Source organism: Mastigoproctus giganteus, chromosome 2 (assembly GCF_048544385.1).
Source record: "Mastigoproctus giganteus isolate SK-2022 chromosome 2, ASM4854438v1, whole genome shotgun sequence".
NCBI lineage: Eukaryota > Metazoa > Arthropoda > Arachnida > Uropygi > Thelyphonidae > Mastigoproctus > Mastigoproctus giganteus.
In genome coordinates, this window is record NC_143576.1 from 55,364,283 (window position 1) to 55,385,751 (window position 21,469).

Genomic DNA, 21,469 nt, shown 5'->3' on the forward strand with positions numbered 1-21,469 from the left:
TTTTTTAGCCGAAAATGGAAAGGCCCATCCTGGATACAAAGCATCAAAAGATCATTTAACACTTTTGTTGGGTAGAAACTCATCTGGGGATTTTAAATTGGAACCTCTACTCATATTCAGATCAGAAAACCGAAGACGTTACTGCTCTAAAACATTACTGCAAAGATGAAGGGATGGGGTTCAAAATTTTGTTGCTTTTAGACAATGCACCAGGCCATCCACCTGAAATTTCTGATCTCAATGAAAATTTTAAAATCTGCTTTCTTCCACCTAACACAACATCTCCCTTGATAATATGCTTCTTGTTATTAACAAGAAGCATATTATCTGCAGCGAACTTTTTCCCAAGCGACTGAAGCTTCAACACGAGTGGGATCATCATTTTGGAAAAATAGATTTATTATAATTTGTTTATAGACTGTTTCTCTGGTATGCATTCAATTAAAGCCCATTATAATTATACCTCAATCAGCACAGTTTCACATAACACAGAACAGTTTTGGTACCAATTATCAGTGCTATGCGGGGTATTGCTGTATTTGTATAATATGTGTGAAGTACATGTTTATGCATATATAGTAATATTTAAAATAAAGTAATAATAATATTTAACCCAATTGTACATGTTTGATATTGCCTTTTTAAGTTATTGATGAATGAATGTATCTCCTTTAGAGGTGTTGCTTTTAAAATTTGGTCACATTTCCCCAGGAATGAGCATTATAATATTATTCTCATCATGCCAAAAATGAAGAAATCGGCAATGAAGGAAGCTCAGCCTTCTAGAGTTATTAACAAGAAGACAGATGAGGTAAATTTGTTTCCTTTTATGAAATATTTGTAAAGTCTTTATTTTTTAAATAAATTATTTAAGTATATTTCTGAAATGAAAATGTTTTTAACCAAAGATGATTTACACACGAGAATTGTATAGTAAACATTATGTAATTAATATGTTTGTGAATATGACTCACTAACGTTGTAAATCAGGATTTTTAAGCTCCAATATAACAGTTAGCCTGCAGTGTAATGGATAGGAGTGTTTCACATGTGTTGTCATTACTTTGGGTGTATGTGATTAAATCAAGACGGATTTTTTGATATTATTATTATAAAAAAAAACAAAAAAAAAACACTCTTTCATTCACTTCACCAATCTCATTTCCTTTCTCCACACCCATTCCAGCAGATTCTTCCTAAAATGAAGCCTACAGACCTGTATGAAGTACAGACAGTTCTCGCTTTACGAGTGCTCGGGTTTACGAGTTTTTTCTCCCGAAGTATCAAGTATCAATAAAATAATAAAATCAAAAATATGAACATTAATTGCAAAAAATAATGTGAAACATTCATAAATACCACATTTCAAACCACGTGCTTAGCTATACAATGCAGCTTACCCCGCTTTACGATATTAATCCGTTACCATCCTATCGCGAAAATATCATAATGTGAACCCAATAACAGATTGTTTTTTGGTAATTCATTCCATGACCTCGGAAGTTCAAATTTTCACTATATGTAAATCAGGGTCGTTTTTATAGTGCAAATTGTATTAGTTACCAATTCAAATCATTAAATGCACTACACTTTCATCGTTATCACATGTTATAAGAACCAATTTTGAACGGCTTTGTGATATTTTTCTTAAGCACATTTATGGAAGTCACAACCATAAAACAATAAAAACAATTTGCCCTTTCCATTTTATTGGGCTTTTCTGTTATTGAAAGCAATTATAAACGGGTAGTAAACTTGATGTTATTGCATTTCCGAAAATACCGATAGCTGGAATTGTGTGGTTTTTTTTACGTTATTATGGTGAAATGTGTTTCCCCTTTACTGAAATCTTCAATCGTATAAAAAACATAAATAAATTTTCAGAATCTTCTCTTCATTCCTTTTTTTTAAGCTTCGTAAACTTGTTACTCAGCGCAAATCGTGTTAGTTGCAATTTGTGTGTTCCGTTAAAAAATGCTTATGGATCTATTGAAATTTATAAAGAAAAGAGAAGATTATCTTGAAAACAAATGCCTTTTGAAGCATTTCTGAAGAAGACAACTCCTTGTGCAACAAACCAACGGGTGCCGAGCCAGTAATGAGTGATCAACGAGTGTGCATTTAGTCAATAACGATGGTGAACAATAAACATTCTTTAACATATGTAAGTCATAAATAATTTCTCTATTATTATAATTTGCTTGATTTTGCAGCTAACGTTTTCATTTCTTTGGATAAATCAATCATTGTTTAAACAAACTAATTATCTAACTAATTTTATTGTTGATAATGTAACCCCTAATTTTAACATTATGTCTATGGGAAATAAATTCCCGCTTTACGAGTTTTTGCTTTACGAGCACATGCTAGGAACGAATTAACTCGTAAAGTCGAGAACTACTTGTATACTCAAGATGCAGCCCATTGCCTTATACAACAGATTAAAAAAAAAATAAGAGATTACCTCAATCTTTTTCATGGCATGCTTCCAGTCCATTTTCTCCAAATGTAACTAATAAAATAAGATAAAAAAAAATGAATTAATGAATTCCCTCACTTGTAGAGATAAGAACGAAATCGAAAGCCGAGAGCCCCAACCTGACTCCGCACATAAAACCACCACAGCAAGACCATGAATGTGAGAAGACATTGTGTCAGAATAAATAATTAAAACCCCTTCCGATGATAAATTAAAATCACGATTAAAAAGATTAAAATCACAATTAAAATTTGGATGAACACTCAAATTAAACGAAATGCACAGCTGTTTCCCTTCCTTAAGCAGACCACGTGTTTCGGCTGATCGCTGTGTTCACAAGATGGGAATATCGCGAAGTGTTTGTGTGTGTATTTGGCTCTTAATTAGAGAGCAGTTATTCTTAATAACTTAAACAAGTGTTCTAAACATAAAGGCACATGAAATTAATAACTACTCTGTATTGGCATACTGATTCAACTTTTTGCAGCAGTGCTTGACTTTTATTTACATTTTTGTATACAAGAATATAAAAGACATGTCTTTTATATTCTTATATTGATATTAGCGTTAGCAGAGGCATGCAATGCAAGAAAGCAAGGTTATACAGCATCAACTAAAAAAATACCCTTCCCATTTCACCCATCCATTCGCTCCAAAAGTTTGTCCACTTCTTCCTTGAATTTATTTAAGCTATCAACTTCCACAGCGGCAGATGGAAGTTTGTTCCAGCAATCAAGATATATAATCAAGATAAGTTTATATACATGATTAAACATTCTATAAAATTATAATTTGTTCTGATTTATAGCTCATCACAAAAGTATGTGTTTGCTTTTAGCAATGAATTCCAAACTATTAATTTTCAACCATTATTTAGGTATTTTTAGAATGTTGGAATGTTAAATTTTTTTAAACATTCTGAAAATTGTGGCACAATGAGTGGGTTCTCTCAAATTTAGATGGCTACAAACAAGCTAAGAGTTGGAAGTTGTATTTTTCCATTACTTCGGAAAGAGTAGAGAAATGCAATGCAGTGATAACTGGGATGGAGGGATTTGTCGTCCTTTTAGGAACTGGCTGGATATGATCAAATTTCAATGCAGAACGAAAAATACCAGTGGAATGTGTAAAAATCTTGCATCAGTGACCTTGGTCATTGATGCAAGATTTTTAAAAAAAAAAGTATCGTGTTAGTAGTTCAACTTTATCTTTACTGAGGATGCAGTAGAACCATTCAGTTGTAACGGATGTGGAAGTATAGATGAGCAGAATTTGTTCACCAGTTTTGACATAGACAAGAAGACTCAATTACCATTTGGGCAGAAAACAAGTTTTTCTACCATCAGTTGCAAGCAGCTCAAAATAACTAATTGCATTTTTCTCTAGGATGCTGTGACATTAGGCACTGCTTTTTAGTAAATGGAAGGGTATATGGAAGTAAATGAAAATGGAATTTCATCAGGGATGACTCATCACTCCAAATAACACCGGTATGTTGTTTGTAGCATTCTAACATCAATAGATGCATTTGAACAAGATTTAAAATCTGCATCACTTGAATAGAATTCTATTTCATTATCAGATGACATATTATAAAGAGCTAATTCATTGTCACCAGCTTCAATGTACTGTTCCTTTTCAGTCGTGATATCTCAGTCTGTGGATCCATTATAGGAATCACTTAGAGTAAAATTTTATAGAAAAATACTTTTTACACAAAATTTTATCACTGGACATAGTGTTTTGTTTTTCACAAACTAAAGAATTAAATTTTTGAAGTAATCTTCAAAATATTTTGCCTTTTCTTATAGAAAATATGAATTTAATAGTATGAACCAGAGGAATTTTCCTTCGATTTTCCTTCCTCCTAAGGAAGGAAAATCGAAGGAAAATTAATTGCGTTAAAATTGATTTTTAATTGTGTTCACTTGATTTTTAATTATTGTTAATTATTTCTTACTATAATGTAAGATTTTTGATTTTTTTAAAAAATTTTTTGTTTTAATTTCTGGAGAGTATCATACGGAAGTGTTCTACGTATCATATTGAGGTAAACTTCTCTTATTCTTTTACAAATAGAAAATATGAATAAAATTACATCAACACAAGCCAAGTACATGTGAAACTATGAACCAAGTATATAGCTTTTACAGCACTCTCTAGGTCAGCGATTCCCAACCAGTGTGCCGAGATTAGGAGAAATTCCATTGAGTTCAATGGCAATTACTATTTCGGTGTGCTGTTAATATTCATCTTTTAACTTAAAGTGTGACTTGAGTGACAAAATATTAGGAACCACTGCTCTAGACAGTGCAATTGATGTTAAGCAAAATCCCAGCCATAATGCAAATAGTCCACGGTCCAATTAGTGTGTTGATATCCATCAGTTGATCATTTAGTATTAGTAATGGTTGCCTGGTGCAAGAAAGCCTATGGCTTATGCTGCACCAGCCAAAAAAAAAAACCCGAATAAAACAATGGTAAAAAAAACAAACTAATTATTAATAACAGAAAAGGAAATTAAACCTATCATCCTATGCGTTACCCTCACCCGAAGGTACTATCCAGATGGCCTTTGAATTTCTCCAAACTGTCAGCCTCTACCACCCATGTAGGCAACTTATTCCAGTAATTTATAACTTGCTGGCTAAAATAAAACTTCCTGCAGTCCAATCTAAACATCTCCCCCTGCAACTTGAATTTATGTCCCTTAGTTCTGGCATCATTTATAATCTTGAAAATTTCATCCTCATTCATTTTACTGATGCCTCTTAGAGCCTTAAACACCTCAATCAAATCTCCTCTAAGATGTCTAGTTTCCAAACTCTGCAACTCACATATTCGAAGTCTTTCTTCGTAAGGACGCCCTTTTGCCGATCTCACCAGGCAGGTTACCCATCTTTGCACCCTTTCAAGAAGCTTGACATCTTTCTTTAGGTGCGATCTCCATACTTGAACACAGTATTCCAATTGTGGTCTAACAAAAGCCTTATATAATGGGATTATCACGTACCTATCTCTACTTGCAAAAGTTCGATAGATCATCGATGTCTTCTAACTTCTCTACTAATGCCGGTGTCCCCCAAGGTGCAGTTCTTTCCCCCACTCTTTTCCTCTTGTATATTAATGACCTTCTTCCATCGACTGGAAATCCTATCCATAGTTTTGCTGAAGATAGCATATTGCATTCCACTTTCCATTTTGAAAAACCTTGCCCTGTTCAATCAGCTTCAACTTCTCGAAAATCTGCTACCAATTCCTTAAATGCCGATCTTCAGGTAATTCTCCAGTGGGGCAAAGACAACTTAGTTGATTTCAACCCTTCTAAAACTCAGTCTTGTCTTATATCTTGCAAAAAGGATTCTTCTGCTCCTATGCTTATCTTTAGTGACACTCCGATTTCTAGGCAAAATTATATATCTCTTTTGGGGATTACCTGACTTCTAATCTCTCTTGGCACAAGCACATTACAAATATTGCTTCCGCTGTATCTAAAAAACTTGGTTTTCTCTTTCGCTCTTGGCGTTACTTTTCTTCCAAACAGCTGCTCACTCTGTATAAATCGCAAATCCGCCCTGCCATGGAATATTGTTCCCACATCCTGAGAGAGGTTTTGGTGATGCCCCCAAAAGCTCTCTCAGGTTTCTTGATTCTGTTCAGAAGAGGGCAGTTAGGTTAATTAATGATTTATCTCTAACAGAGTCTCTCCACTCGCTGTCTCATAGATGTACTGTTTCTGCTGCATGCCTCTTCTATAGATACTTCCATGGGCACTGTTCTTCTGAATTGGCTTCTATAATTCGCGCTCTCTCTCTTTCAAAACAGTCTGAACACGTGCCATCACTAGCCAACATCCATTTACTGCCGACTTCAAACTCACAGGACCAACTTTTCATCTTCCTCGTTTATTCATTCAACTGCCTTTTTCTGGAACAACCTTCCTTCATACGTATTTCCTGAAAATTACAGTCTACAGACGTTCAAGTCCAATATCAACAAATATCTTCTTTCATCACCTCAATCTCCAACCCAAGCACGGTACTAAGTACTATAGGTTCTAATGCCTCTGGTTTTCGGGTTTACATAAAAAAAAAAAAAAAAAAAAAAAACTATCATCCCAATGCTCCTCTTTCAACAAAAAATTTCAAGATTATTGTGTTCTTTTTAATTAGGGGCTCAGGCTCAGGCAATATCCAGGGTTTGCCCCTGCCCCTACTGACTGGCCCACCTCCACATGGTGCCTGATCGAAACTAGAGGACTGCGATGTTCCACGGCCCCTATACCAAGCAGCCAGAGGAACAACAGACCAACGTAACCCTCGATAACAGGTTCGGTCAGTAAGGCTCCTAGAGTTGATGGAATATACCCTATAATCTTAGGGGAGGTGGCAAGTGAGTGCATACCATATTGATGATGGTATATCAAGCTTAATGTCCAAGTTTGCAGATGATACAAAGGTTGGCAGGGTTGTCAAGGACACTACGGACACTATGCTGCTGCAACAGGATCTGGAAAGGTTGAGCAGATGGGCTGAGAGGTGGCAAATGAAGTTTAACATTGACAAATGTAAAGTACTACACATGGGAAACAGCAACCCCAGAGCAACGTATCAACTCTGTGGTACTACACTGACAGTGGTAGAGAATGAAAGGGACCTGGGGGTGGTTGTGCAGGCAGATATGAAGTTTTCTGACAGTGAAGATGGGCTGCAAGAGTAGCTCATGGTGTATTGTCGATGATATATAGGAATTTTTCTAGCAGGGATAAGGAGGTGATTATTCCCTTGTATAAGGCAATGGTCAGACCACACCTAGAGTACCGTATACAGGTCTGGAGGCCTCATTTCAAGAAGGATGTAGAGATGCTGGAACGAGTACAGAGAAGGGCAACAAGATTAGTGAATGGAAAAAAGGGATGTTCTTACGAAGAAAGGCTTAAGTTTTGCAAATTACAGTGTCTGGAGACTAGGCACCGGCGAGGTGATCTGATAGAGGTGTATAAAGCCTTGAATAGTTTGAGCATGCTCAATGCTGATGGGATTCTTCCTCTTGCTCAGAATAAATACCTGAGAGGTCATAAATTCAAATTGTGAAAGGACAGATGTAGGATAGACGTGAGGAAATTTGCCTTTAGCCAGCGGGTGGTTGGTTGGTGGAATAGACTTCCATCCCTTGTCGTGGAAGTTGATAACCTAAATAAGTTTAAGGCTCAGCTGGACAGGTATTTCGAACGAACAGAGGGGTGAAGTAGAAGTGGTTATTTTTTTTTTATTTATATATTTATTTATTTATTTATTTTTTTTTTTTTGGCTGATGCTGCATAAGCCTGCTTTCTTGCATCAAATGCCTCTACTAATGCTAATGCTAATGCATTGAACCAAGGAGGCTAATTATGTTTGTTTGTTTGTTATTTATGAGCTTTAGCAACTAAGGCCATATTGCTGTGGGGATATGCAGTCGTAATTCTCTGAACTTTCCGCATTTTCCGTATTTGGTGGTCACGGGCTCGAATGCCGGTCTAATCAAGAAGCGGGTACTACACACTACTGCTCCTGGCCACCTGGCTACAGAGGCGCCGAGGCTAATTATGCAAGCATCACTAGACTCTGGGGAGATTCCCTTGGATTGAAAAAGTGCCAATGTATCTCCCATACATAAGGGTGGCTCTAAGAGTGAAGTGGGAAATTATCAACCGGTCAGTCTGACTTCAGTGGTAGGGAAAATCGTAGAGGCAATGATCAAGGGTCGATTTCAGGGTAGAATTGATATTCTCAAGGATACTCAGCATGGTTTTGTAAAGGGAAAATCATGTTTAACAAATCTGGTTTGCTATTTTGGAAGGGTCACTCATGAGCTGGATTTAGGGAATAATTATGACATTGTTTATTTAGCTATCAGCAAAGCTTTTGACTCAGTCCCACATGAGAAATTGCTTTATAAGCTGGAACAGAAAGGAATCACTGGAAAAATCCTTAGATGGATATCAGGATGGCTTCAGGGCAGGAGGTAGAGGTAGATGATGGGATGGAGGGCGTGATGTTTAAATTTGCAGATGATGTTAAAATTGGTAGAGTATTAATGATCACTGTCAAGCTGAGCTTCTTCAGAGAGACCTAGCTAGACCTAGGAATGGTCAGAAAAATGGCAGCTATGCTTTAATGCAACAAAGTGTAAGGTATTACACCTGGGAAACAGTAATCCCAAAATAACTTATTCACTTGGTGGAGTTCAACTAAACCCTGTACTTGAGGAAAGGAACTTGAGTGTTACGATACGGTCAGACATGAAATTCTCTGAGTATTGTAAACAGGTTGCAAGGAAGGCCCATGGCGTCCTATCGATGATCTGTCGAACTTTTGCAAGTAGAGATAGGGACATGATAATCCCATTATATGAGGCTTTTGTTAGGCCACACTTGGAATACTGTGTTCAAGTATGGAGACGGCACATAAAGAAAGACATTGAGCTTCTTGAAAGGGTGCAAAGATGGGTAAATCGCCTGGTGAGATCGCAAAAGGGCATCCTTATGAAGAAAGATTTCGAATATGTAGGTTTCAGTGTTTGGAAACTAGACACCTTAGAAGGAATTTGATTGAGGTGTTTATGGCTCTGAGAGGCAGCAGTAAAATTAATAAAGACGAAATTTTCAAGATTATAAAGGATGCTAGAACTAGGGGACATAAATTCAAGTTATGGGGGAGATGTTTAGATTGGACTGCATGAAATTTTATTTTAGCCAGTGAGTTATAAATTACTGAAATAAGTTGCCTACATGGGTGGTAGAAGCTGACAATTTGGGGAAATTCAAAGGTCATCTGGATAGTATCTTTGGGTGAGGGAAACGCATAGGATGATACGTTTAATTTGCTTTTCTTTTATTAATTATTAGTTTTGTTGTTTTTTTTTATCATTGTTTTATTCGTTTTTTTTTTTTTTTATTTGGCTGGTGCAGCATCAGCCATAGGCTTTCTTGCACCATGTGGCCATTACTAATACTAATCATTTGCTGCTATCAATACTAATATCTTAGCATTTCATGATCAAACCCTGCTACTTATCAGAATCACTTATATAGTATGAATCAGAGTTGTAATACTCAATATGTTCTACGTTGATAAAAATATTAGTAAAATAATAAGAGGAGTTTACCTCAATATAGTACCTAGAACACTTCCATATGATACCCTCCAGAAATTAAAACGGAAAAAACGAAAAAAATCGACAACTTACCGGTACATTAGAGTAAAATATAAATAATTAAATAATCAATTTAACACAATTCAAATCAATTAAAAATCAAATTAACGCAATTAAAAGAATCTAACGAAAATATTCAAACGATTTTCCTTGCTGACGCTGACAACGCTTTTTGACCGTATGTCGTGATCACAGGAATGAAAATTACCGAATCGGGTTAAACCTGAAACTTAAATAGTGATTATTTGCCTTCGCGCATGCTCGTAAAGGTCCAAGCATCGGAGATCAAATATGGCTGCCGAACATTAACAGAATTCTCGTGTAATTTAATTTCAACGGTTTCTGCAATTAATAGTCCCGTATAATTACGTTGAACATTAAGTATTTTGGCCTCGTTAAATAAAAAAGTATGTTTTTCGTTAATGGCATGAAAGGCTAATTCTGACGCTGCTGAACGAGAAGCACGAATGGAGGCTTCATGTTGATTTACACGAATATTAAGAGAAAATCACGTTGAACCTTGGTAATACGAGTCGCAGTCACCGCAAAAAATGTTGTATACCAGATCATTAATATATTTTTATTTAACGAGGCCAAAATACTTAATGTTCAATGTAATTATACGCGACTGTTAATTGCAGAAACCGTTGAAATTAAATTACACGAGAATTCTGTTAATGTTCGGCGGCCATATTTGATCTCCGATGCTGTACCTGCATGCGCGAAGGCAAATAATCACTATTTAAGTTTCAGGTTTAACCCGATTCGGTAATTTTCATTCCTGTGATCACGACAGATGGTCGAAAAGCGTTGTCACCGTCAGGAAGGAAAATCGTTTTGAATATTTTTGTTAGATTCTTTTAATTGCGTTAATTTGATTTTTAATTGATTTTAATTGTGTTAAATTGATTATTTAATTATTTATATTTTACTCTAATGTACCGGTAAGTTGTCGATTTTTTTTCGTTTTTTCCTTTTTAATTTCTGGAGGGTATCATACGAAAGTGTTCTATGTACTATATTGTGGTAAACTCCTCTTATTATTTTACTAATATTTTTATCAACGTAGAACATATTGAGTATTACAACTCTGATTCATACTATATAAGTGATTCTGATAAGTAGCAGGGAGTGATCATGAAATGCTAAGATATTAATATTGATAGCAGCAAATTATTAGTATTAGTAATGGCCACATGGTGCAAGAAAGCCTATGGCTGATGCTGCACCAGCCAAAGAAAAAAAAAAAACGAATAAAACAATGATAAAAAAAACAACAAAACTAATAATTAATAAAAGAAAAGCAAATTAAACGTATCATCCTATGCATTTCCCTCACCCAAAGGTACTATCCAGATGACCTTTGAATTTCCCCAAACTGTCAGCCTCTACCACCCATGTAGGCAACTTATTCCAGTAATTTATAACTCTCTGGCTAAAATGAAATTTCATGCAGTCCAATCTAAACATCTCCCCCGTAACTTGATTTTATGTCCCCCAGTTCTAGCATCATTTATAATCTTGAAAATTTCGTCTTTATTAATTTTACTGCTGCCTCTCAGAACCGTAAACACCTCAATCAAATTTCTTCTAAGGTGTCTAGTTTCCAAACTCTGAAACCTACATATTCGAAATCTTTCTTCATAAGGACGCCCTTTTGCTGATCTCACTAGGCGAGTTACCCGTCTTTGCACCCTTTCAAGAAGCTCAATGTCTTTCTTTATGTGCCGTCTCCATACTTGAACACAGTATTCCAAGTGTGGCCTAACAAAAGCCTCATATAATGGGATTATCACGTCCCTATCTCTACTTGCAAAAGTTTGATAGATCATCGATAGGACACCATGGGCCTTCCTTGCAACCTGTTTACAACACTCAGAGAATTTCATGTCTGACCGTATCGTAACACTCAAGTTCCTTTCCTCTAGTACAGGGTTTAGTTGAACTCCATCAAGCGAATAAGTTATTTTGGGATTACTGTTTCCCAGGTGTAATACCTTACACTTTGTTGCATTAAAGCAAAGCTGCCATTTTTCTGACCATTCCTAGGTCTAGCTAGGTCTCTCTGAAGAAGCTCAGCTTGACAGTGATCATTAATACTCTACCAATTTTAACATCATCTGCAAATTTAAACATCACGCCCTCCATCCCATCATCTACCTCTACCTCCTGCCCTGAAGCCATCCTGATCTCCATCTAAGAATTTTCCCAGTGATTCCAACCTGTTCCAGCTTATAAAGCAATCTTTCATGTGGGACAGAGTCAAAAGCTTTGCTGAAATCTAAATAAACAATGTCATAATTATTCCCTAAATCCAGCTCATGAGTGACCCTTTCAAAATAGCGAACCAGATTTGTTAAACATGATTTTCCCTTTACAAAACCATGCTGAGTATCCTTGAGAATATCAATTCTATCCAAATGATCCTGAAATCGACCCTTGATCATTGCCTCCATGATTTTCCCCACCACTGAAGTCAGACTGACTGGTCGATAATTTCCCACTTCACTCTTAGAGCCACCCTTATGTATGGGAGATACATTGGCACTTTTCCAATCCAAGGGAATCTCCCCAGAGTCTAGTGATGCTTGCATAATTAGCCTCGGTGCCTCTGTAGCCAGGTGAGCAGGAGCAGCAGTGCATAGTACCCGCTTCTTGATTAGACCGGCATTCGAGCCCGTGACCACCAAATATGGAAAATGCGGAAAGTTCGGGGAATTACCACTGCATATCCCCGGAGCAATATGGCCTTAGTTGCTAAAGCTCCTAAATAACAAACTAAGAAACATAATTAACCTTAATGGTTCAATGCACTCACTTGCCGCCTCCCTTAAGATTATAGGGTATATTCCATCAACTCTAGGAGCCTTACTGGCCGAACCTGTTATCGAGGGTTACGTTGGTCTGTTGTTCCTCTAGCTGCTTGGTGTAGGGCCTCATGGAACATCGCAGTCCTCTAGTTTCGATCAGGCACCATGTGGAGGTGGGCCGGTCAGTAGGGAGTGAAATGATTCTGGCAGGGGCAAACCCTAGATATTGCCTGAGTCTGAGCCCCAAATTAAAAAAAAAAAAAAAACACAATAATCTTGAAGTTTTTTGTTGAAAGAGGAGCATAGGGATGATAGTGATTTTTTTTTTTTTTTTTTTTTTTTTTATGTAAACCCGAAAACCAGAGGCATTAGAACCTATAGTACTTTGTACAGTGCTTGGGTTGGAGATGGTTGAGAAGACGAAAAAAGGTATTTGTTGACATCGGACTTGAACGTCTGTAGACTGTAATTTTCAGGAAATACGTATGAAGGAAGGTTGTTCCAGAAACGGCAGTTGAATGAATAAACGAGGAAGATGAAAAGTTGCTTCTGTGATTTTGAAGTTGGCAGTAAATGGATGTTGGCTAGTGACGGCACGTGTTCGGACTGTTTTGAAAGAGAGAGCGGGAATTATAGAAGCCAATTCAGAAGAACAGTACCCATGGAAGTATCTGTAGAAGAGGCATGCAGCAGAAACAGTACATCTATGAGACAGCGAGTGGAGAGACTCTGTTAGAGATGAATCATTAATTAACCTAACTGCCCTCTTCTGAACAGAATCAAGAAGCCTGAGAGAGGTTTTGGGGCCACCACCAAAACCTCTCTCAGGATGTGGGAACAATATTCCATGGCAGGGCGGATTTGCGATTTATACAGAGTGAGCAGCTGTTTGGAAGAAAAGTAATGCCGATAGAGAAAGAGAAAACCAAGTTTTTTAGATGCAGTGGAAGCAATATTTGTAATGTACTTGTGCCAAGAGAGATTAGAAGTCAGGGTAATCCCCAAAAGAGATATATCATTTTGCCTAGAAATCTGAGTGTCACTAAAGATAAGCATAGGAGCAGAAGAATCCTTTTTGCGAGATATAAGACAAGACTAAGTTTTAGAAGGGTTGAAATCAACTAAGTTGTCTTTGCCCCACTGGAGAATTACCTGAAGATCGGCATTTAAGGAATTGGTAGCAGATTTTCGAGAAGTTGAAGCTGATTGAACAGGGCAAAGTTTTTCAAAATGGAAAGTGGAATGCAATGTACTATCATTGGAAAAACTATGGATAAGATTTCCAGTCGATGGAAGAAGGTCATTAATATACAAGAGGAAAAGAGTGGGGGAAAGAACTACACCTTGGGGGACACTGGCATTAGTAGAGAAGTTAGAAGACAGAGAGCCATCTACCATCACCTTCAGTAAGCGATCAGAGAGAAAACTGGATAACCAATTACTAAAAACTGTTGGCAAACCATAAGATGGAAGCTTGTTTAGAAGACCTTTATGCCAAACACAATTGAAAGCCTTTGAGATGTGAAGAGCAACTACTTGTGTTTCACCGAACCTTTCCATTGAATTAGTCCATAAATGGGTAACATAAGCCAGAACATAGGTAGTTTAAGAGTTGCCGGTTAATTGATTTCTCCATTACTTTAGAAAGAGTAGAAGTAATTGCAATGGGACGATAATTGGATGGGAGGGATTTGTCACCCTTTTTTGGAACTGGCTGGATATGAGCAAATTTCCAAGCAGAAGGAAAAACACCTTTGGAATAAGAAAGTGAGAAAAAGTGGCATAGAATAAGAGTAAGTTCAGGAGCACAGGATTTGAGAACAAGTGGAGAAATACCATCAGGACCTGGAGCTTTCTTAGCATCAAGATTCGTCAAAATCCTTCTGACATCCTTTTGACGGAAGACCACAGGAGGCATTGAATGGAGCGTTTTGGGAATGGTGGGAGGTGTTTTATCAAGATCATTAATACATGATTTGGAAGAAAAATGGGATGCTAGCAGGTCAGCTTTATCCTTGGCTGAAGTGACAACAGAACCATCTGGTTTGGACAGAGATGGGAGCAGAGATGGGCAAAAGTTGTGGCAAATAGCTTTGGCAAGAGACCAGAATGCTCGGCTACCATTAGGGCAAGAAGCAAGTTTTCTACTCTTAGCCTGTTCAAACTCTAGTTTGGACTGATTAATAACTGCTTTACAATTGTTGTGAGCTTTGGTGTCGGCAGAAAATGAAACTGAAGAATTAGAAACAAGCCAATTACACTATGCAACATTCTTCTCTTGAACAGCCTTAGCACAATTATTGAAAAACCATGGTTTAGATAAAGAATGAGATTTTAAAGTGGAGTGTGGGATAAAGGATTCCATTCCTGAAAGTATGATTTCACGGACATGATCTGAGCAAACGTTGACATCAGAAGTTTTGAAACAGTAATCCGACCAAGGAAAAGAAGAAAATAAATCTCGGAGGTCATCCCATTTTGCATTCTTGTAATACCAAACAACACGAGGTTTAGAATAGCCATCAGATAAAGGCTCCATTGGAGAAGAGACAATTACCAAGTCGTTATCTGAAGTGCCTAAGGGACCTCTCACTTCGACCGTGTACTTAGAAGGGTTGTTTGTGAGAAAAAGATCAAGTGTATTGGCTGTATGATTAGGATTGTCCGGTATTCTTGTAGGTAAATGAACAATCTGTGCTAGGTCATTAGTAATTGCAAAAGCCTCAGCATCTCGACCTGCTGGGTCAGTGTGACTAGAAAACGGAAGCCAGCTGGAGTTGTGAACATTAAAATCACCAAGGAAAATTACCTCACTGTTAGGAAAGTTAGACTGGAGAAAGTCAAGTTGCAAAGAGAGGAAGTCAAAGAGCTCCAAGTGATTAGTGAAGTTGGGAGAACGGTAGAAACAATAGATGAATTTGACACAATGAGGTAGAGAGATTTTAAGCCAGAGAAGATCAAAGAGAGTAGATTCCAAATTGCCAAGTCTCTGACAGGGAATATCAGAACGGACATACACACAAGTACCACCTTTGAGGCGAAAGGAATCATACACCGAATAATTTAGGCATCTGAGATGAGCAGTAGTTGAATCAACCGATAACTGAAATTCTGTCAGAAAAAGTACATGGGGTTTGGCAGTGACTGCAAGTGAAAATGCACATCGTTAAGATTAGAATTGAGATGACGTATATTTGTGAAATGAATTAGGAAGTGCTTGGGAGGTTTAGATCTTTTCGCAGATAAGCTTTCTCTATTAGTTTGACAATTTATAGTGTATTCAATAGTAAGAGAAAGTGGGTGGGGCATGCTGTATGAAGTAATGAAATTTTTGGATATGGTGTACACATGGTAAGAATATACCCAGATCCTTGACATAACGTGGCCTCGACATTGCTCCCCGCATACACACTACTCGGACTCCCTCCAGTCACTATCTGGCAGAGTAGAGGTAGCAAGATTATACACTAGCTGATCCGGAAGCCTTTCAGAGAGTTACCAATAGGTTCGGTCCGGTGTACTAACTAGCTGCCGGCCTGTGAACACCGTTTTAGAGCTGTACCCTCAAAATGTAACGAATATTGGATCTCGCCACGATGTTCATCATAACCTCAAAAGTCATCAATCATACTGCATGATGGAAGAGATAGGGAAGGGTTGACCGGAACTTAGCTCTTGAGACTAAACATGGGTTCCACCACTTCAAGCCTCCAATAAGCAAAGTGGTGGTATTGCACCGTTTGATGAGAGTCATCTACCACCTAGTACTGCCTGGTAACATAGAGGGGCAGTATTCCTCTATGTGGTGTGGGCACCACACCTCGACCCCTGCTTACGTTGGTTCACACCTGGGTGGTCACCCACCATATAAGTTTGAGTTTGGAGTAAAGGTGAGGGCCCCCTCCACTGCAGACGAGCCCATTCCCTGCATGGGGGGGGGACTGTTAAGATTTGAGAAAGGCTTGTGGTGGTAGGGTCCACTAGGCAAAAGGTTTGAGTTGGGAGGTAGGGAGTTTGGTCAAGGCTGTGGGTGTGCCTATTTTCTGACATTGATAAATGCTTTTGCCACATTTCTGTTTTATTGCTCACTGAATTATTCTCTCTTGGAGTGCTTTTTGTTGTCTCTTTGGCTTTTTCCTTAAAAATGTTTGTATCCTAAAAAATAAGTTATAATTTCATATTTGCCTATTAAAAATATCTAAGAGAAAACTATTATTTCAGAATAAACTTCATCTGAAGTCACCAGTGTCAGTTGGGAAAGGGAGCCAGATCTTACTCAGGATCCATGCCAAACCTGGTGCAAAACAAAGCATGATAACAGGTTCGTCTTTAATTTGAGAAGTGTAGTTAAGTGCATCTGTATATGCCAATTGAACAAAATTTGATTTGACTTATAACATGGGTTCTGACTTAATAAATAATCCTATTTTTTGTTACTATTTTTATTCTTATTTTATATGACTTTTTACAAACAGGTATAATAATGCATTGTATATAGTGTGTTTGATGAATCACAGCACCTGGAACATCAGTTCAACTCCGCCATGTTTTGCTGTGGTGATAAAGGATATGGCTGTAGGTAGAAAACCAGAACTAAACAAAAGAAATCATTTCAAGTTAAATTAGGGATTCAGATTGAAAGAAAATTTGTTTAGAGTTAGATTTTCTTTAAAAATGAGAAACCCATTTAGAGATAGATAACCTGAAATAGTTAACCACTCAACTGTTTTCAGAAAAAGGCTTATACAAAAAATTACACAATCTTATACAAATAGTTATACAAACTGTTTGCATCAAAAGAAATTATACAGAAAATTTACAAAATTATACAGCTGCAAAATATACAAAATTATACAGATACCAATATACAAAAATGTACAGAATTGTACAAATATTCAAATAATTATACAAAGAAATTATTACATATTCAAAAAAACGAGGGGGGGGGATTAACCATTAAAGTTAATAAATGTCCAATCAGTTCAAGACATGAACAGGTGTTCACACAATAAAGTTTATAAGATAATGGCATAAATTATGTTATTGTCCATTAGATTTCATAATGCTCAAATTGTGATTAGAATCAAATAAGCAATGACAAATTTCACTGTAAAAAATATTGAGGAAACAGTTGAGATGAATGTTACAGCTTACACAATTTGTGGGCCGACCGGGCTAGCCGAGTGGGTAAAGTACCTGCCCGGCAACCCAAAGGTCGCGGGTTCGATTCCCGCCTCGGGCTTGGATCAAAGTATTACAAAAAAACCTTGGGAGGTGCAATATGGCCACAGAAGCCGATGCGCCAACAACTACCAAAAAAAAAAAAAAAAAAAAAACACAATTTGTGCTACCAGTCTGATAGCAACAAGTAAGTTGGATACTTAAAATTAATAATTTAACAAATTTAGGGTAGAAGCTTGGTTGAAGTCTGAAAGAATTTGGGAATTGCGAATGAATTTAAGAATGTTAAGTATAGGTTGATAAATGCAAAATAGGTTTATAATTCAGACAAAAACTGTTGTCTTTTAACAAAGACAGAGGGTGAAAAATTCTGAAAGGACTGAAAGAAAGTAGGAGAGGAAATGAAGACAGATTCCTGACCAGGAGTCACAGGACCAGTGTCAGACAGTAACTATGACCAAAATTCATTCTAAATAGGGCAAAAGAAAAGAATGTGGATAGAATTGTTGTCTTTACAAAAGGGAGAAATTTACCATTGATTTTTATGAGTGGAGGATGAGTTGGCGAAAGGGTACCTTTGAAGACCATCACAAAAGTTTTACTGTGAGAAATAGTGAGTTTGTTAAGCGTTCACCAGTCAAAAAGTTGTTGAAGAACAGAATTTGCATTTTCTTCTAATGAGTGGCGAGAATTTCCATAAAAAAAGAACTAAATCATCCACATATGCAACTGAAGAATAGTTTGGGAAATTGGTTGAGAATAAGATTCCAAAACAAGGGTCCAAGAATAGGCCTTTGCGGACATCCACATGAGACTTTCAAAGAAACTGAAAATTTGATGTAACCTAAACAGTTCTATCTGCAAAATAATTCCTATTAAGATTGTATAGGTTATCAGAGCAGTTCAGAGTTCTAAGATGTTCGAGGACGCTCTCTCACCATAGAGAGTCAAAAGCTGCCTCAAAGTCAATAAAAATTGCCAAGACGTATTTAGAAGATGATTCATTAATGAAATTCAGAAGAGTAACAAGGGCATCTTCAGCACCAACACCAGAACGAAAACCATATTGATTGCGAGAATAGCTGTCTGTGTCCTGAAGCAAAGCCAGGATTCTATATGAGATCAAACATACTAGGATCATACCAAAATTAGATAACAAAATGATAGGTCTGTAAGACTGGGGAAGGTTAGAGGACTTGCCAGGTTTCAACAGAATTCTTAAGATAGCAGATTACCAGGAATTTTGGAAAACAGATCACTGTAGACATTTATTATATAAATTTAGAAGAGCATTTGGACAGCATGAATGAAGTTTTATCAAAAACTCTTCAGGAGGACACCAGTTTGGTTTAATCCTGGAGATGGATTAAACCTTCCAAATGTTTTTCGTTTTGAATCAATAAGTTCAATCATCTTTTCGGTAGAACAAGAACCCTGTATTCGCATTAAATCCAAATTTTCAGAATCTCCATCATTCAAATATATACACCAGTACCTCGCTTAGCACGGCTTCAAACAACACAGGTTTCACTATAACACAGTTTTCAATTAAGTTTAAGTTGAAAATTTACTGTACATATTAAAACTCATTCAATAGCTAGACAGGTACTATACATATATGCTATGGTGCCAATGCTATTGTCTACTCTGCACATGTGACAATAGCTCCCTTCAAGCAGTCTGCTGCAATGTGCAACAGTGTTCAGTATTCTTAATTCCATCCTGATGAGACGAAATGATAGTTTTTCAAACTTTTCATTTCGAAATTTATTTTTTGCCCCTTTAAATACGGTCGAAAATATATCTACATCTTGGCTAGAAATCACTGCCAACAACGTGCGTTCTGTTTGGTAGCACATTTTGCCTCATTTGGTAAATGATTTCAGATAATTTCCGAAGACATTGTGAAGGTCGGAAAAGACTTGGGATTCGAAACTTTGGACATTGTCAATGTATGTGACTGCATTGACTCACATGTGGTGGCTTGGATGATGCAACTCTCCTTGAAATTGACACACAAACTGCATATGCAGAAGAGGAAAACAATTCTGAAGTGGATATCATTGAAGTGTCACCAAAACAGTTTTCAACAGAAGGACTGGACAAAGTTTTTGGGGGGTTGAAATGGCCTATGAGGTGATTATGAATAGAGATCTGAATGTTGAACGTAGCATCAAGGCATGGCAAATTTTACAAGATGGGATTCGATGCTACAAAGGCTTGTACGCCGAGAAAAAAAAGAGATGGCTTCACCAGACTTCATTATTGAAATACCTCAAACAACCGTTTTTTCAAAGCTTTTTTTCTCATCTCTCATGATGTTACCTTTTCATTAATAAAATTTTTGCAATTTTTTTTAAAATTTCAAATCCTTTTAATTGGCTATCAAGTGCAAATTGTTTATAGATTTATTATAAATCTATAATAATTGTAATTATAATATTATAATTATACCTCAATCAGCACAGTTTCACATAACACGGAATAGTTTCGGTACCAATTATCAGTGCTATGCGGGGCATTGCTGTGTACGTAAATTTTTGTATCGGCAGTTTTGAAAATTAGTCCATTCTTCTAGGTATTGACTAATTTTTTTATTTTCTGCTTTCATTTTACTGATTTTCAATACTATTTCTTGTTTTACAGTATCTTAAAATTTATATATGAATTTCATTACATCGGATGGTTGTTCTGGCAATTTTCTCAATAAATTCACTTCTGCAAATAATATATATGGAAGTGCAAAGAACAAAGTCTTCTTTCTGATTTCGTTTCATAGCAGGCACACTAAGTCCCTGTGTAAGCTTTGATGATGCTTTACATCCTAGTATTTTTTTACACAGATTGCATTGCACTTTATTGTTACTTCTCTTGAAATATTTCCATATTTCATTATGTCCACTCATCTTCTATGGCCTATAATAAATTTCGAGGGCATCCACAGAGTGGATGCCCTCAAAGGATCTAAATTGAGGGGCCCGTCAAGCTCCCAGCTGCCCACATCAACTCCAGAGATTGTACTTGGTCATCACGCAACACAGCGGCAACCCCCGAGGCAGAATGCCCTGGTCCCACAGGAACTAGTAGTTGGTGACTCTATTGTCAGGGAAATGGGAAACATGGTATGTAAAAAGGATAGGTGGAACAGGACCAGGGTATGTCTGCCAGGGGCAAAGGTTGATGACGTCGTAGAGCAGATATCATCTTTTAGGGGCACAAAAGGTGATATAATTGTACACGTTGGCACTAATGATATTAAGAGTAGGAGACCGGCAGAATTACTTAACAAGTACAGGTCACTGATGAAAAAAAGCCGTGAATTAGGGTTGAATTTGAAAGTGTCTGCAATTCTGCCCAGACACGATAGGATGGAGTATATGATGAGAGCCTTGTCGATCAATTCGGCCCTGTAAAGATTGTGCAAGGCTCAAGGGGTAGAATGTTTTTCAGCCTGGTCTGTACTTGTTAACAGGAGAGACTGCTTCTACAGTGATGGGATACACTTAAATAGAAAGGGTGCAAGAATATTTGCTGATGCTATTGAGGCAGTGTAAGGTGGGTCGGAAAACTGCTAGCTTGGGGAGGATACAAAGACTAATAGATTAACAGTAGCCACTGGCAGAGGTGAAAGTGATTCTTGCACTGCTTCTATTGGAATGAGCAGAAGCCTGGAAAACAAGATGCAGGATATTTCAGAGACTGCTGGGAGTCATTGCGGTTCAAGCAAACACATGGGTTGTGTTAGGGTAGCTAAGAATAGGAACAGGTGTGTGTGTATACTTGCTTGTACACCAATGCTAGG

General features: G+C 37.2%; 1 protein-coding gene across 2 annotated transcripts in view; it reads left to right on the forward strand.

Moving 5' to 3' along the window:
* Positions 1-21,469, forward strand: part of LOC150089306 (UPF0235 protein C15orf40 homolog) — a 72,245-nt gene that overhangs the window by 33,572 nt on the left and 17,204 nt on the right. Inside the window, exons 3-4 of one of the 2 annotated variants that reach the window (XM_090368485.1) lie at positions 676-811; positions 16,708-16,807. In XM_090368485.1, coding sequence (XP_090224611.1) covers positions 676-811; positions 16,708-16,807 — 236 coding nt within the window. The remainder of the gene's footprint in view (positions 1-675; positions 812-16,707; positions 16,808-21,469) is intronic. The other variant, XM_090368486.1, reaches the window with a different exon arrangement.